This window comes from Apis florea, unplaced genomic scaffold (assembly GCF_048593485.1).
Source record: "Apis florea isolate Af1SG1 unplaced genomic scaffold, ASM4859348v1 contig_3184_pilon, whole genome shotgun sequence".
Lineage (NCBI taxonomy): Eukaryota > Metazoa > Arthropoda > Insecta > Hymenoptera > Apidae > Apis > Apis florea.
In genome coordinates this window covers 876,235-890,981 of record NW_028256717.1, presented here as the reverse complement: position 1 = coordinate 890,981, position 14,747 = coordinate 876,235, and the positions used below count along the sequence as shown (strand labels likewise).

At 23.2% G+C, this 14,747-nt stretch overlaps 3 protein-coding genes across 9 annotated transcripts in view; 1 reads left to right on the top strand and 2 right to left on the bottom strand.

Moving 5' to 3' along the window:
* LOC100872793 (UNC93-like protein) overlaps positions 1 to 3,033 on the bottom strand; it is a 41,701-nt gene extending 38,668 nt beyond the window's left edge. Inside the window, exon 1 of the mRNA XM_003698407.4 lies at positions 2,340 to 3,033. The gene's annotated coding sequence lies outside the window, so the exon portion shown is untranslated. The remainder of the gene's footprint in view (positions 1 to 2,339) is intronic.
* A 1,836-nt stretch (positions 3,034 to 4,869) lies between these two features.
* On the bottom strand, positions 4,870 to 9,575 carry LOC100873029 (lipase 1). 6 transcript variants are annotated; one of them, XM_086910449.1, is made up of 9 exons: positions 9,361 to 9,510; positions 7,805 to 7,937; positions 6,675 to 6,855; positions 6,344 to 6,458; positions 6,120 to 6,133; positions 5,890 to 6,071; positions 5,625 to 5,783; positions 5,332 to 5,559; positions 4,870 to 5,239 (listed from the first exon to the last, which is right to left on the bottom strand). In XM_086910449.1, exons 1-9 carry the CDS (start codon positions 9,384 to 9,386, stop codon positions 5,081 to 5,083), a joined length of 1,197 nt encoding a protein of 398 aa, XP_086766575.1. In that variant the 5' UTR covers positions 9,387 to 9,510; the 3' UTR covers positions 4,870 to 5,080. The 6 variants fall into 6 exon arrangements, with proteins under 6 accessions (XP_086766575.1, XP_086766570.1, XP_086766573.1 ...); XM_086910444.1 differs by having other exon boundaries at positions 5,890 to 6,133; positions 9,361 to 9,575; XM_086910447.1 differs by lacking the exon at positions 9,361 to 9,510 and adding an exon at positions 8,983 to 9,245 and having other exon boundaries at positions 5,890 to 6,133.
* On the top strand, positions 8,572 to 14,696 carry rig (gem nuclear organelle associated protein rigor mortis). Of its 2 annotated transcripts, none has more exons than XM_012493341.3 (16): positions 8,572 to 8,667; positions 9,430 to 9,741; positions 9,807 to 10,171; positions 10,237 to 10,560; positions 10,645 to 10,900; positions 11,031 to 11,259; positions 11,343 to 11,427; positions 11,495 to 11,870; positions 12,003 to 12,306; positions 12,383 to 12,622; positions 12,715 to 12,862; positions 12,943 to 13,200; positions 13,274 to 13,484; positions 13,568 to 13,774; positions 13,854 to 14,289; positions 14,363 to 14,696. In XM_012493341.3, the coding sequence occupies exons 2-16, from the start codon at positions 9,439 to 9,441 to the stop codon at positions 14,590 to 14,592; spliced, it is 3,972 nt and encodes a 1,323-aa protein (XP_012348795.1). In that variant the 5' UTR covers positions 8,572 to 8,667; positions 9,430 to 9,438; the 3' UTR covers positions 14,593 to 14,696. The 2 variants fall into 2 exon arrangements, with proteins under 2 accessions (XP_012348795.1, XP_031775656.1); XM_031919796.2 differs by lacking the exon at positions 8,572 to 8,667 and adding an exon at positions 9,008 to 9,139.
* Positions 14,697 to 14,747: the final 51 nt, after the last annotated feature.

Below are 14,747 nucleotides of genomic sequence, written 5' to 3'. Positions count from 1 at the left end.
CTTTTAATTCGTTAGAATTTCGATGTTCTGAATAAAATCATAATTTCAAAGATAATTCAACGCAGCTGTATCTAACAGAAACATAACTCGTAACACTGAATTTGCATTCTTTTGTTCTGTGTCACTGTTCGAAACAATTAGATATTATATTAGGAATCATGGCAGGTAAATGTTTTTCTTCTCGATATAATGATTTGTCATAACTCATTTAGTTCAACATTACATTAATAAAGAATAAAATGACGATAATTCCATAAATTAGAGCAATAATTTTATAAAGATATTGCATGGACACTCGTACTTTTATACTATTTGAAAAATTTTAAAAAATATAAAAACTTATACAATATATTTTTCCGTTCATAATTTATGTAACCACAAGATCCTTTCTACAAAATAAATATAACATCTTGATGTTTCAGAGAGATTATATATATCAAAATTGTTACATATATAAAAAAATAAATTGTTTTTCAATATATGTATACGAAATCGCGTATAAAATATCAATGTTGATCATGTTTTTTAACAATTTATCTTCTACATTTTATCTTCTACATTTTCTTGTTTCTTCAATTGATCAAATTTTTAATTAACTTTCAATTAAAAACTTATATATAGATTCTATCATCTTTTATTTTGATTTTTTACAGTATACATTTGATAATGAGTATGAAATGAGTAAACTCATTTTACTTATTATTATAAATCATTGTTATTTCCATATGACATTCAATCCTTTTTTTTGTAATATTTATTTTTTCTTTCATAAACTTAACTTATATTTATGTTATATTATATTATATAAAATATATATATATATATATATATATATATATATATAACTTTGAAAAATAAAATAATTATTTTTTCTTAATGTTATACATAATTTGACTAATAGATATTTTATTGAAGATTTTTTTATTTGTGATTGTATAATATACTTTTTTATGATTTTTATATATAATAATATCCATATAGATTTTTCAGAATTATATATTATTCAGAATTTTACATTAATCTCACTTTTATTTATCTTCATTAATAAAATTTTTATCATTGCTGAAATCGTTTGCTTAATTATTATCCTTAAATTTAATATTTATAACTTTATAATATATTTATAATATCTATATTACATTACATTTTTCTATCTTATGCTCTATGTATAATAAAATTATATCGATTTAAATTTGTAAAAATTTTTTTTATTTACCTTCATTATTTTGCATAGAAGAAGTATTTAAAGTTTAATTTTCTTTAATTTCATTTCTATTTCTTCGATTTTTCTTATTTTCATTTATTTTTAATTTGTTGCATAGTTTGGCTTGAATGAATCGTAAAAAAATATGTCAACGAATTAATTTAAAAAGCATAAATATCCGAATTTTGTCACTTCTATATCATTTATTTCACAATTATTATCAAACTTTACTATTTATTATATACTAATATTATTATATATAACTATATTATATAATAACTAATAACAAATTCACAATCTTCTAAATCATTTACAATATCATCTAACCTAACTTGTACGATATACGATCTGAACCAAGATGTCGCCATTGTATTCCAAACATCATCGAAAACGCGGCATGAAATACAATTTCAAATTTATTTCACTGTTCTTGAGAAATGTTTTTTATGTTTCGTTCAATATGTATTCACATTGTTCGACATGATAACTCACTATCAGATCATAGCAAAATAATTAATTGTAAAGTTTAAATGAAAACTCCATATTTATTTAGCAGAATATCTATTCATTTTGAATTACCATTCGTTTAAATTCGATCCAATATAATAAGGATCGAATAATTTTAATTATATAAATTATAATAGAAAAATATAGATCGCGGATCTACTGAATTACAAGAAGTCAATTTTATACACACATCAACATGATCGACCGGGACTTTTAAATTCACTTTTACGAGCGTGTCACGCAGCGTATAAGTATATACTGGTGACAATTTCACGTTACACTTTCTGCCTTTGGCAGACCACTATTTTCGTTCGTATCCGATTTCTCGCATCAGCTTTTTCCACAGTTGCATTGGTGTCGCGCGCGAACTCAAGCAGAATACCGATATCCGATAACTTAAAATAAATGAGGTCGCCAGTGATAAATATTAAATAACTGTACATGTGCATGGCTTGAGCGCGTATACTTCCTTGTGATACGTTTCCTAACTAATCAAGAAATGGACAACGAGAAAATGATTGATTCAATCGCTTGAGAAAAAATCAATTGATTTAATACTAATTAAGGAACTTTTCAAAATCTATCAAAATCAATAAAGAAAATGTATGAAAGAAAAATGTTTGCTTACGTGTTAAGGATACTCAATTATTCGTTCGTCCAAACGATGAGATTTTCTTCCTTTCTTCTTCTCAAGTTTCTTCCGATTTCTTCGCCGCTCCAGCGCTCTGCCTTCTTTTCTCGTTTTTCTAATCGACTGCACGCAATCAAATGTAACCGTGGAAAAGTGAATAAAAAAAAATAACAATTCTAGTAAAAGCGAATTATTGACAACCACGGAACAAAAACACTCTTTTCCTTCTGTGTTTCCTTCCGTAAAATGTTCGTATTATCAAATTTGTCTTTTTTATTTTTTCTTTTTCTTCAAATCGAATTTCACCGCACGACGATCACACGAGTCCGTGAAAAACGAACATATAAAGAATAAGATGGATTCAGAGACAAGAATACAGCGAGCAACGGCGAAACAAGCAAATTTCGTAAACGTGGAAAAAACTTAAATAAAACTCGGAAAGTAGCTACATCCGAACAGTTCGAGGGTTCGGAGACAACTGAGCCTACCGACGGACTTTGGAATCGGTGAGCGGTGTGTCGGTTCGCCGGACTCGCGAAGACTTCTCGAGTTCGAGACTCTGAGAGTCGTGCTCGTTGTTTTCTTTTATCTTTCTCTTTTTTTCTATTTCTGTCTTTCTCTCTTTCTGGATACACGATAAACTAAGTGCACGCGGTACACGCGCGTTCTACCTTCGCGACGAGTTCGCTTCTGTTCCTCCTGTTTCTCTTTCTGCTCTTTTTGTTCCATCGGACCATGGCTTTTCTGTATTACCAGCCGCGCCTCGCCGCGCGCGGAGCCACTACAAAACGCAAGCGCACAACCAACCATGCACGCACGTGCGTGTCTCGCGACTATGCTCGTGTGCAACTTGATCATAATGGTACGATGAAAATCGTTTTGTTTGCTTGCTGTCTGCTGTTTTCGCTTGTTTGTCTGGAACAAATTCAATATTGATTCTTTTTTCTTAATATTTTTTTTCTTTTCCTTTTTCTTTTTCTTTTTCTGATGAATTATAAAATTCTTGTGAAGAAGAAGTTGACAAGCATGCAAGAAGTGTATAAGAACTATATTGAAATATAGTTCTTAACGATGATATGATGATTCGAGATTTGACTCAATGATTAAATGGTTGAGTTATATGAAGAATTACTCAAGCAGTTTCATTTATTGGACTTAAATAATATGTAAGTACATGTAAACAATTGGCAAAAGTAATCGAAACGTAACCGAATTGTGATATACATAATATGTTGAACATTCAATTTGTGTGAACTGTTTATAATATTTATAATTTATAATTTATATCTTAATAAAATCCATTTTTAGAAAATTTAAAATTTTATTTTGTTATTTTCTACTATTTTTAATAATTATAGTAAAATTTTATTTTATTGTAAAATTAATTAATTTCAATATCTACTTAATTAAGATAAATAGTGAAATTTACTGTTACTTGTTTATAGAATTCTGAATCATCGATCGATAAGAAATAGTATTGTATGTTATAATAAACTTAATAAATATATTCAAATTATTATAGTATTAATAATTATAGACAATAGTTACAAGAAATGCATATTAAATATAATTCTTTTATCATTGTTGAATTAGTATATATAATAAAAATGACCAATATATATAATAAAAATGTGAATTTTGTTTAGATCTCAAGTGATTATAAGAAGTTTTCAATTGTTTCCAATTCCAACGAATCATTTGAGAAATTTTATTACTTTTAATTTAGAAGATTCTATTCTATGGGATAATTTTTTTAAGAAATGATTTTCTATTTTTCTTCAAAAAATTTTTTTCAAAATATTCATGTTGGCATTATTTTTCAAAAGATCTGGAAAATCGATTACAAATGATAATAGATATATATATATTTTTTTAAATTATCCAAGTATATATATAATAAAACCTGAAGATCGTACGTAAGGTCATATCCTTGATATATCCCTGAGGGATTCTCGGATCACTAGTGATTTTCCATTACACAATCAATAAGAGAATTTATCGACATTGGTTTTTAGTATGATCTGTTTATAAAGACTCTAGAAATACTTTAAAAATGATTGTATTTTTGTGAATCATTCTATTTTATTATACTAAAAAAAACGAATAATATTCGTTGATTTAAATGATAATGAAATATATCAAGAAAATCAATTGAATCAATAGAATCAATAGAATCAAAAAAAACGATGTTGTAAAATTTGAATTATTATTCGATACATCAGTGTAATATTTTCTCGTGTGGAATAGAAATTTGTCTGAAATTTTCATCAAGTAGGCCATGGCTTTGTGGCCCGATCCGTAGATTATGACATCAATACATTTTACGTAATCCGGTGGACAGCAAATACCTAAGTTGGGTTAATATTCAAGATGCACTATCGAATCGATTGGCTGACCAGATTATTTACCAAATCATTTATATGTTCCAAATATTGGGATAAATAGACTGAAAGTTGCTATTATTTGAATAACAATGCATATTCTGAAATCTTTTGGAACATAATTATAATCATCCAATTTTCGTGTCTTTTATTATTTAGAAGATTTATTTAGCGATGATTTAAATACATGTCAATATAATTATAATATAGTTTAAATGCAGTTATATTTTTGTTAAATTGAAATACTTAAGATATTTTTTTCATAATTATAATTTTTAATTTATGTCATGGTTGTATATTTTATGTACTTTTCTAAATATATAATAATAGTAAATATTATTTAAATCTATCATATTATTAATAGTATAAAGATTCTTTCAACATCTTAAGCACTTTTTTATAAACTAGTTTAGGAGCGTCCATAGCCCATAAAAAATCTATATGATTGAATTTCGCATATGGCACTTTATAGATAATTGGTTTCTTTGATAATTCATTGGTTAACTTTATAACATCCTAAACAAAAAAATAGAATACAATATAAATAAAAAATAATTAAACTATGCAAATATCTATATTCATTAAAAAATTTCGAAATACATAAATACCTGAGGACTAGATAACCAATCATTATTACCGTAAAATAATACGATTGGTATTGTTATCTTTGATAAATTATATCTAGGTGGTTCAGGACTATTATAAATCAATAAATTTTTTTCTATACCATAATTATATTGTTGGAAATTTCCAGATTTTATTTCTTGAACAAAATGAACCATGGTCTTAGAAGACGTGCCAGCTGGTTGATAATTCAAAATTTTAGGTACCAGCGTCTACAATAGTTTGTATAAATATATTAAAATCTAATATAGATTTTTACATAAGTTGTTGTACTCACGTAATTAAATTGATTTTCATCAAACCCAACAAGAATAAACAATATATTACTACATATCTTTTCTTCCCGAAAATTCATATCACACAAATATTTTGCTAAGAATCTTGTAATAAAACTATTTGGTAAAAATGCTCCATCTCCAAATAGATACAATATTTTCTGGAAATTAACACGAAAATATTTCATTACTTTTAATTATATAAAAATGAGAATTTAGATGTTAAATCAAAAAATTGTTGTAATCGCTTATTAATTATTTTTTTACCTTAAAATCAGATGCAAACGGAGCTAAATATCGTAAAGGAGTTCGTATATGTTTTAAAAATGCTACTGGAGCAAGACTATACATTGATTGTATTAATTTTGTTATTTGTGGTCGTTCACTAGCCATCACATAGAAACATGTCGTACCCATTGAAAATCCGATGTATGCTTTTAAAAAACTTTCTTTCAATTTTACAATGTAAGTGATCATTGCCGGTAGATCATAAATACCTGATTCATGCCAACTAAATATGTTATCACAAAAGTAATATTAGAAATTTTAAAATTCTCGTTAATTATTTGTTTTATATATAAAATATGATTTTTTTGCATAAAAATAAAACTATTATTCTATACATATTTCTAAAAAAATTTTTTAAACTTTTAATTACTTTTAATTATTTACAATATATTGTTATTTTCAATTATTATTAATTTTTATTATTTATAAATACCTGAAATCCCAAAACGTTAAATTTTTTGGTGATAAGGAAATATGCGCTTTTGAATAAGTATTGCCACGAAAATTTCCAAGCCATACATCGTAACCATTATCAGCTAATAAATAAGCTATAATCGTAAATAAAAATTAAAATATAAAATAATAATTGGTTAAAATTTATAAGTATAAAATTTAAAATTTATAAGTAATTTATAAGTATAAAAAAAACAATAAGTATATATAAAAAACACAAAAAGATTTAATTTTAAATTTTTGAAATAATTTTAAATTTAAATTTAATTTTAGAATAGATATTGTTTTACTAAATAATACGCATGTTGTACCAAGAGAATTTTTTTTGCCAAGTATAATCCAATCCATAGAGCAACCCAACACGCCGTGTTGTAAAAAAATTGTAGAAGATCCAGGTTTACCTACAATTCGGTGCATTGTCAAGATATAACCATCTTCTGTTAAAACTACATGTGCTTCAGCTGGATAACCCTCTTTTCTTATCATTTGTAACTACAATAAAAAAAATTAAATTATTAACAATTAATGCCATTTATTAAAAAAAAAATCAGAAAAACAAAATACAGATATAATATAATTTTATGTATCAAATTTTATCATTAATTAAACTATTTAATATATATTAAAAAAATTTTATTATTAATAAAACTATTTAATTATATATTAATAAAACTATAGAAGATTTACTATAATTATATAAGATAATTTGAATTTTATAGATATTATAATTTTACTATAATAGATACATAAAAAATTACTATAACAGATTTGAATAATAAAATTGAAATTAAATGACAACAATTACAATAAACAAAAAACAATAAAAAGTTTTTATAAAAAAACTATATTTTATTTAATTAATAATATTTTATATTATATAATATATATTTTTGTATATTAGAATTATACATATTACATATTATTGTAAAATTTTGTTAAGATTATATCCAATTTTTCCATACATTAAAAATATTAATGTGATAAATATATTTCAAATATTTAATTAACATGAATAAACATGTAAATTCACCTAGTAATTTAAAAACATAACATGTTTAGCAATTTACAAATATTAAAGAAATTAAAATATATAATAGAACAGAAATTATTACATGTAAATCACTTTGCAGACAACTAATTTTCAATGATAATAATTAAAAAAAATTTAGTTATCTTTTAAAAGATGAAAAAATAAAAAATAAACATGTTTTCCGATAAATAATTTTATTTTCTTTCTTAAATATTCTATTTTCACACATAAAAATGAATTAAAAAATAATTATAATAAAAATTAAAAAATAATTAAAATAAATATTGTATATATAATAATCAAAACTATTATATGCATATTAAATGATAGATAAACTTTGTATTTTATTTTTCAATGTTTGATTTTATATTATATTTGATGTCTTACAAATAGAAATATAATTCTACTTACAATGTCAAGGTTTTCATTCGAATCTTCATTTTCACTTTTTTTATAATGATTGAATAATTTAAAGTTAAAGCTGAATGAAATCACGGAATGAAAAATAAGTAGCGATAAAAATATCACAATTTGTCTCTTCATTCTAAAAAATTAAACAAACAACAAAATATTAAAAATATTATAAAATATAAGAAAAAGTTTTATATACTTTATTAGAAAAATTTAATAGTAAAAATATATTGATATTTATTTAAGTTCTTAAATATACGGATAAGTACGTTCCTGTTTCCTGAACGTTTCCTGTTCAACTTCTGTCACTATGAATAAGTTTTGAACATTGTACATTAGTCATAATTAAAACTGTGAAGATTCACACATTCCATTTTAATATTAAAAAATTCAATATATGTTTACGTTTAATTATAATTTTATTCTTTACAACTTGAGTATTTTAATGTATAAATTTAATACTTGTATGTTTATTATAAAATTTGAAAATTTAAATGAAATATAGCCCATATTGTACATATATGTACTATATATATTTTTTTTATCTTATAGAAGGAAAGGAAAATTACGATTATTAAAATTGTCATAATATATACGTGTCACATACCATACACACATACGCATATATCTTTATTCATTATTGTTAATTTTTATATATTTCTATCACTTAAAATTTTTGAATTATATAATTTTTAACAATACATATATTTTTAAAAAATTGTATGTTTAAATATAGTTTTTAATGTAAAAGAAAGCAAAAATTAAATCATTATATTATTTTACACTATTCTATTTTCGAGCGAAGTTTAAAAATACAATTCTCTTATTTTAATGATAGATGTATATAAAATATAAAATATCAGGTATTATATTATTATTCTTATTACTTATTATTTACAAATTATGAAAACATTTATTTTATGTAAATAAATATATGCATTTTAGATATATATCATAATTATTTTTATATTTAAGGTTATATTTTTGTAATATCAGTAATGATTACCTAAATATCTTTTACTTCTTTATAAATCGATATATTAATGTAACAAGAACAAAACAAATAATAATGATAATAAAATATAATAAAATCAAATTAAATATTTCAATATATACATTATCTATTAATAACCTAAAAATAAATATATTCTAGAATTATATTTTATATATATACGTACTATATTTATCTACTTTCATCGGTACAGGACATTATTATTGAAGTAATTTTTTTAACAGATTTTATAAACATCATTTGATATCTTAATAAATTAAATATTCTTCTTAAAAAAACCATATAAAAATAAATGTTTAATAAAAAAAATATGTAAAAAATAGGTATGCAATTAAAAATATAAGTGAATATTAATATATAAATATAATTGAATACTTGTAACGTATATATTTCAAACGTTTTGTTAACGATAATAAATTATATTATCATAAATTTTTTTTAACTCTTTTTAATAAAAAAAAACATCTAACAAGAACTATTATTTACCAATTGTATTAAAAGTGTATTTTATGTTTGAATCAATATTAAATAAAAACCGGCTAACCTTAATAAACTATAAATATGTGTCATTCCTTAATATATCATTTTAGAATATTTCTCATCTGTATTTCAGCTTATAATAATGAATGAAACAATATTACCACCTTCGCCAAACTGGTATTTAAGTAATATTTTTACTTGTTCTTTCAATGGCACTGTAGCATGGGGTGCTAGAAATATGATTGTTATTGCTAAAATTAGTGAAAATAATAAAACATTACAATATTCTATTATTAAGAATGCTCATAAATCTAAAGTGACATGTCTTGCATTTACTCCTCAATTTGAAGAAGTAAATGCTAATTTAATAGCTTCTACTGGAGATGATAATGCAATTAAAATATGGAATTTAGAAACATTATCTGTAGCTTATCTTTTAGACATTGTAAGTTCTTATATTAATATGTAAATTAATAATAATATTATATTTAAATTTTTTTTTAATTTTAGGATAAACAAAGTGTACCAGTAGGTGTAGATTGGTCTTATAAAAATCCTTATATTATATATGCAGCAACTTCTGATGGTCATGTATTATCGTGGAATATTTATTTTGATATTGTTTCTTCAATTTCACTAGGAAAAATGATATGTACTTGTATTTCTTCTTGTCCTCATGATCCACATCTTGTAGCTATTGGCTCAAAATGTGGTTTAGTTTATATCTTTAATTTTCAAGGTAAAGGAAAAATAGATTACAAACTTAGAGGACATGATACTGAAATAGTTAGTTTATCATGGTGTCCCATAGAGACTAATATTTTAAGTGGAAATCCAAACAAAGATTTACTATTAGCTTCAGGAGGAAAAGACAGGTAATTTAAAAAATTTTATAAAATATTTGCAATCACAATTTTAATATATAAACTTTAAATTACAGATCAATTTTCATTTGGAAAGCTGGTGGAGATGGTCGTTATGAAACAACAATTTCATTACCTACAGGTCCTCTTGATTCTCATCAGCATAGAACCAAATTAAATGCTTCTATAGGTAATTGGGTTGTAGTTCGTTGGATAGAACCTAAGCTATTACTTACAAGTTCATTATGGGGTGAATTAATTTCTTGGGATTTATCAACAATGATAAAAGGCAAACCTAATGTCAAAGTAATACATGCATATCATGTTAGGGGCTTATTTTGTATTGCACATATACCAAATATCCAAAACAATTCAATAGAAAATTGGAGAGTAAAACAGAGGTTTTTATTAACAAATTTATGATAATATATTAGAATAATTATTATGAAATAACCATAAGTTTAAATATTTTGAATAAATTATAGACATACAATTTGGACTTTAGCACAAGATCGAAGAATTATTTGTTGTGGAATAAAAGATAATAATGTTGAAGTGGATTATGATATTTTTACACAATCTGGATATGTTTATTGCATTGCTGCTTGTCCATTAGATACTTCACATGTTGCATTTGGAGTTGGAGATGCAATGTTACGATTATGGAATTTATCAGAAGCACATGATACTTCCTTTAATATAACTTTTTTATGGCAAAAAATTAAAGGAAAAATTCGCGCAGTAAGATCTATATTATATTTTAATATTAAGATATATTGGAAATAAAATATTTCTAAATAATATTTCTTTGAAAAATTAAAATTGATTGTTTAATAATTATTATATTATACATATTAATTACATTACATAGATATCATGGCATCCTGAAAAAGAAAATTTATTAGCATATGCAACTGAAGAAGGCCGAGTTGGTGTATTTAATATAAATAATAATAAATTACCCACATTGTACAGACAGTACCATAGAAATACTATATATACTCTTAGTTGGGGGCCAAATCCAGAAAATAAACAATATGTTTTATATTCTTGTGGAGAAGGAGAACTTGTGTATTATGATCCAGAAAAACCAAATCAAGGTAGTATTTTATATTTTCAAATTAATTTAATGATTGTAATATTATTATCATAGTGAATATAAAATTATAATTTTTTTAATTAGAACCTAAATCTGTACTGAAAAAAGAGTGTACAGAATTTTCTTGGAAGCCAGATTTTTCTTGTTTAGCAGTAGGATTTGAAAATGGGTATGTTTTTATATATATAATATATGATATGTGAAATTTATAAAAATAAAAATTCTTTTATTTTCAGAACAATTTCATTTTTTAATAAAGAATTTGAAATATGTGGATGTGCTAAATTTGCTTCAAAAATGGTACATTGTTTAGTTTGGCATCCCGAAAGTACAGCAACAGATTCAACATTTTCTCCATTAAAAAATTATTTGGCTGTTGCTTTTGAATCATGTACTATACTTATTTTCGATTTATCTAATTTTATAGATCATTTTACAAAATTGAAAAATTCTATTAATAATGATAATTTAGAAAAAGAAAAGTGCGATATTTACAAAGTGAATGAAATTGTAGCTACTTTAAATGGACATAGTAAAAATGTTGTTTGTTTAGCATGGAGTCCATACATAAGTGGACATTTAATATCTGGTAGTTATGATGGAACTGCACAGGTATAATTTTCTTAATTTCATTTAAATAAAAAGAAAAATAAAATAATAAATAATAAATATCTATCATGAAAATAAATATTTATATTATATATATATATATATATATATATATATATATCACTGTTTTTTTAGGTATGGAATATTGAAACACAAGAATTAATAGCTACTTATATGGAACATTGTGGTCCTGTATTGTGTTGTATGTGGAGTCCATTAGATCCTGATTTTATTATAACTGGCTCTGCAGATTTCACAGTACGGATATGGAAAGTTGCTTATAATTTACCACAAAAAAAATTATCTAAAAAAATATTAAATAAAACTAAAGAAAAAGAAAATAAAACAAATAAAAATATTTCCATTGAAAATAATTTATTAGAAGTAACTAAGGCTACATCAGAATGTTCTATTTCAGATGTTTCCCAAACTGTTCAAAGTATAAAAATAATTTTAATAAAAATAATAAAAATTATATTATTACAATATAAATAATGAATAATCAATAATTTCAGAGTCAGAAATAAAAATAAAAACAGAGACAAAAAATAAAAAATTTGAGCGATCATATTTTTCAAAGTGCACTAATACAACAAATGAAAAAACATTTTTACTTAACTCTCTTTTAAATATTGTAAGAAAAATAAAAAATAACAGTTTGGATATCGAAGAAATTCAAAAAGATACTTCATATAATATGATACCAGTATTATTTTCTACACAAAAAAATTTTATGTCGCATATAAATAATGAAAGTAAGTTATTCATTATTAAAATAAAAAAAATGTTAAATAAATGTTATAATAAATATTATAACATATTTCTTTTGTTTTCAATCATTATTTAGGATTTGTTCATATTGAAAAAAATAAACACAATTTAGTCACAGAAATGGATGTTTGGTGTAATAATCTTAAACAAAATTTAGATGAAGCTGCTAAAGAAAAACGTCTTAATGATTTTCTCGTTTCACTTTCAGCTAGTTTATCTATGAAGTATGTAATTTTATCTGTTCATTTTATAAAATTTGATTTTAGAATTATCAAAAAGTAACTAATAGTAATACATATTACAGAACATGGAAAGATATGTGTGAATTATATGCTTATCAATTAATAACTGAAGGCAATCCTTGTAAAGCAGTATCTTATTTACTTTGTATACATAAAACTTATAAAGCCATAGAAGTGTTTCAAGATGCAAATTTATATAAAGAAGCATATATTCTTGCAAGATGTAAACTTGAATGTGATGATCCAGTACTGACAGAAATTTTAAAAAATTGGGCAAAATATAGTGTACATACAGGAAATTTTGAACAAGCAGCATACATGTAAGTTATAAGTTATCAGTTATAAGTTATAAGATAATCATGAATAAGTAAAATATTATAATTTTATTTTCAGTTATGCTAAATTAGGAGAATTTTCTGATATAATAAAATATCTTGGACGCCGTAAAGATGCAAGTACTTTAATAACAGCAGCTGAAATTGCTCTCTTATGCAATGATGATGCCTTAAGTAAATCTTTAATTGACCAAGCAATAATTGCAACTTTCACAAATTCAGAATATGACTTAACACGAAATATAATAACAAAATTTCCATATCTTAAGGTATATTTATATATAAACACATAACATATGTGTTTTATATGTTACTATTTTTTTAAAAAATAAATAAAAATATTTACTTTTAGTACCAAGAAATACATTTGTTGATTTTGGAAGAACTTGACAAAATAATTAAAAAAAATGTAAGCTTTAATATGATTCAAACGTGGATAGACGGAAAATCAGATTATGGTTTATTGCAAGCTTTAAAAACAGTTTGTGGAGATTGTAATTCTTATTATACTGATTTATTTAAAAATAGCTTTTGTACTACTTTAGATAATGAGAGAATGGTAAGATTGATTCAAATTTTAATTAATTTCTTAAAAATACTAAAAATTAGTCATTATATTTAATAATTTGCAATTTCAGTTATGGTTAGTAGTTGGTCATAACATTGCATTAGCAATAGCCTCAGTTGAAAAAGAACAAAAATTGAAACATATTGTTACTACATTACATACCATTACTCAATTTGAAATATTACATAGAAAAAATTTTGAAAATCAACATAATTTACTAATTGAAATTATAATAAAATTAGATATTAAAGGATTAATGGATAAAACAAGTATTTATACAAAAACTGATTATTCCGTATCAATAAGTTTACGAGCTTATTTATGCTATGCCCTTTTAAATTGGTTTACATGCAATATAGATAAAGAATCTATTAGTAATAATATAAAATTCTATATCAATTTGATTGAAAATTTATTAGAGGATGCAATAAATAAACAAGCAGTAAAACATTGGTCAGTAACAAATGAAATTAATAAATTGGAAACTCAAATAGTTTCTGTAAAATGTAAGTTACAAAAATATTATTTATTTTATTTAGTAATAAAAAATAGAAAAAATAAATATTTAACATTTTTTAGGTAAAACGCAAGAAGAAAGTAAAACTGATCAAGATATAGAATCTCTCATGATTGAATTAAATGAATTAAAAATACAAAAAAAACAAATACTCAATGATTTGGTTCATGTTCCAAATCCTGTTATGGTATATAGCATAGCAAATAACTTATGCAGCAAGTTGCTGGATGAAGATATCAAAAATAAATTTTCAGAAAATATCTCCAAAATGTGGTTAAATGCTATTACATAAATAAATAAATAATGTATTTTTTTTTATATTGTCTTTTGCTAAATATTAATGATAATTAAGAATTTTAATTTATATGATAAATATATTTTTATTATTTGATTAAATTTCAATTTTTTTTATACTAAGTAAATATAATAATTACTATTTTTATATTA

What these genes read in the sequence shown, in the direction of transcription:
- rig (XM_012493341.3), top strand. Translation starts at nt 9,439, where the DNA reads ATGAATGAAACAATATTACCACCTTCGCCAAACTGGTATTTAAGTAAT. An exon ending in GCTTCAGGAGGAAAAGACAG is followed by an intron (nt 10,172 to 10,236) that starts GTAATTTAAAAA and finishes TTTAAATTACAG; the next exon opens with ATCAATTTTCATTTGGAAAG. An exon ending in TCAAATAGTTTCTGTAAAAT is followed by an intron (nt 14,290 to 14,362) that starts GTAAGTTACAAA and finishes AACATTTTTTAG; the next exon opens with GTAAAACGCAAGAAGAAAGT.
- LOC100873029 (XM_086910444.1), bottom strand. Translation starts at nt 9,386, where the DNA reads ATGACACATATTTATAGTTTATTAAG. An exon ending in CGTTTGCATCTGATTTTAAG is followed by an intron (nt 5,784 to 5,889) that starts GTAAAAAAATAA and finishes GTTAATTTCCAG; the next exon opens with AAAATATTGTATCTATTTGG. An exon ending in ATTGGTTATCTAGTCCTCAG is followed by an intron (nt 5,240 to 5,331) that starts GTATTTATGTAT and finishes TTTTTTGTTTAG; the next exon opens with GATGTTATAAAGTTAACCAA.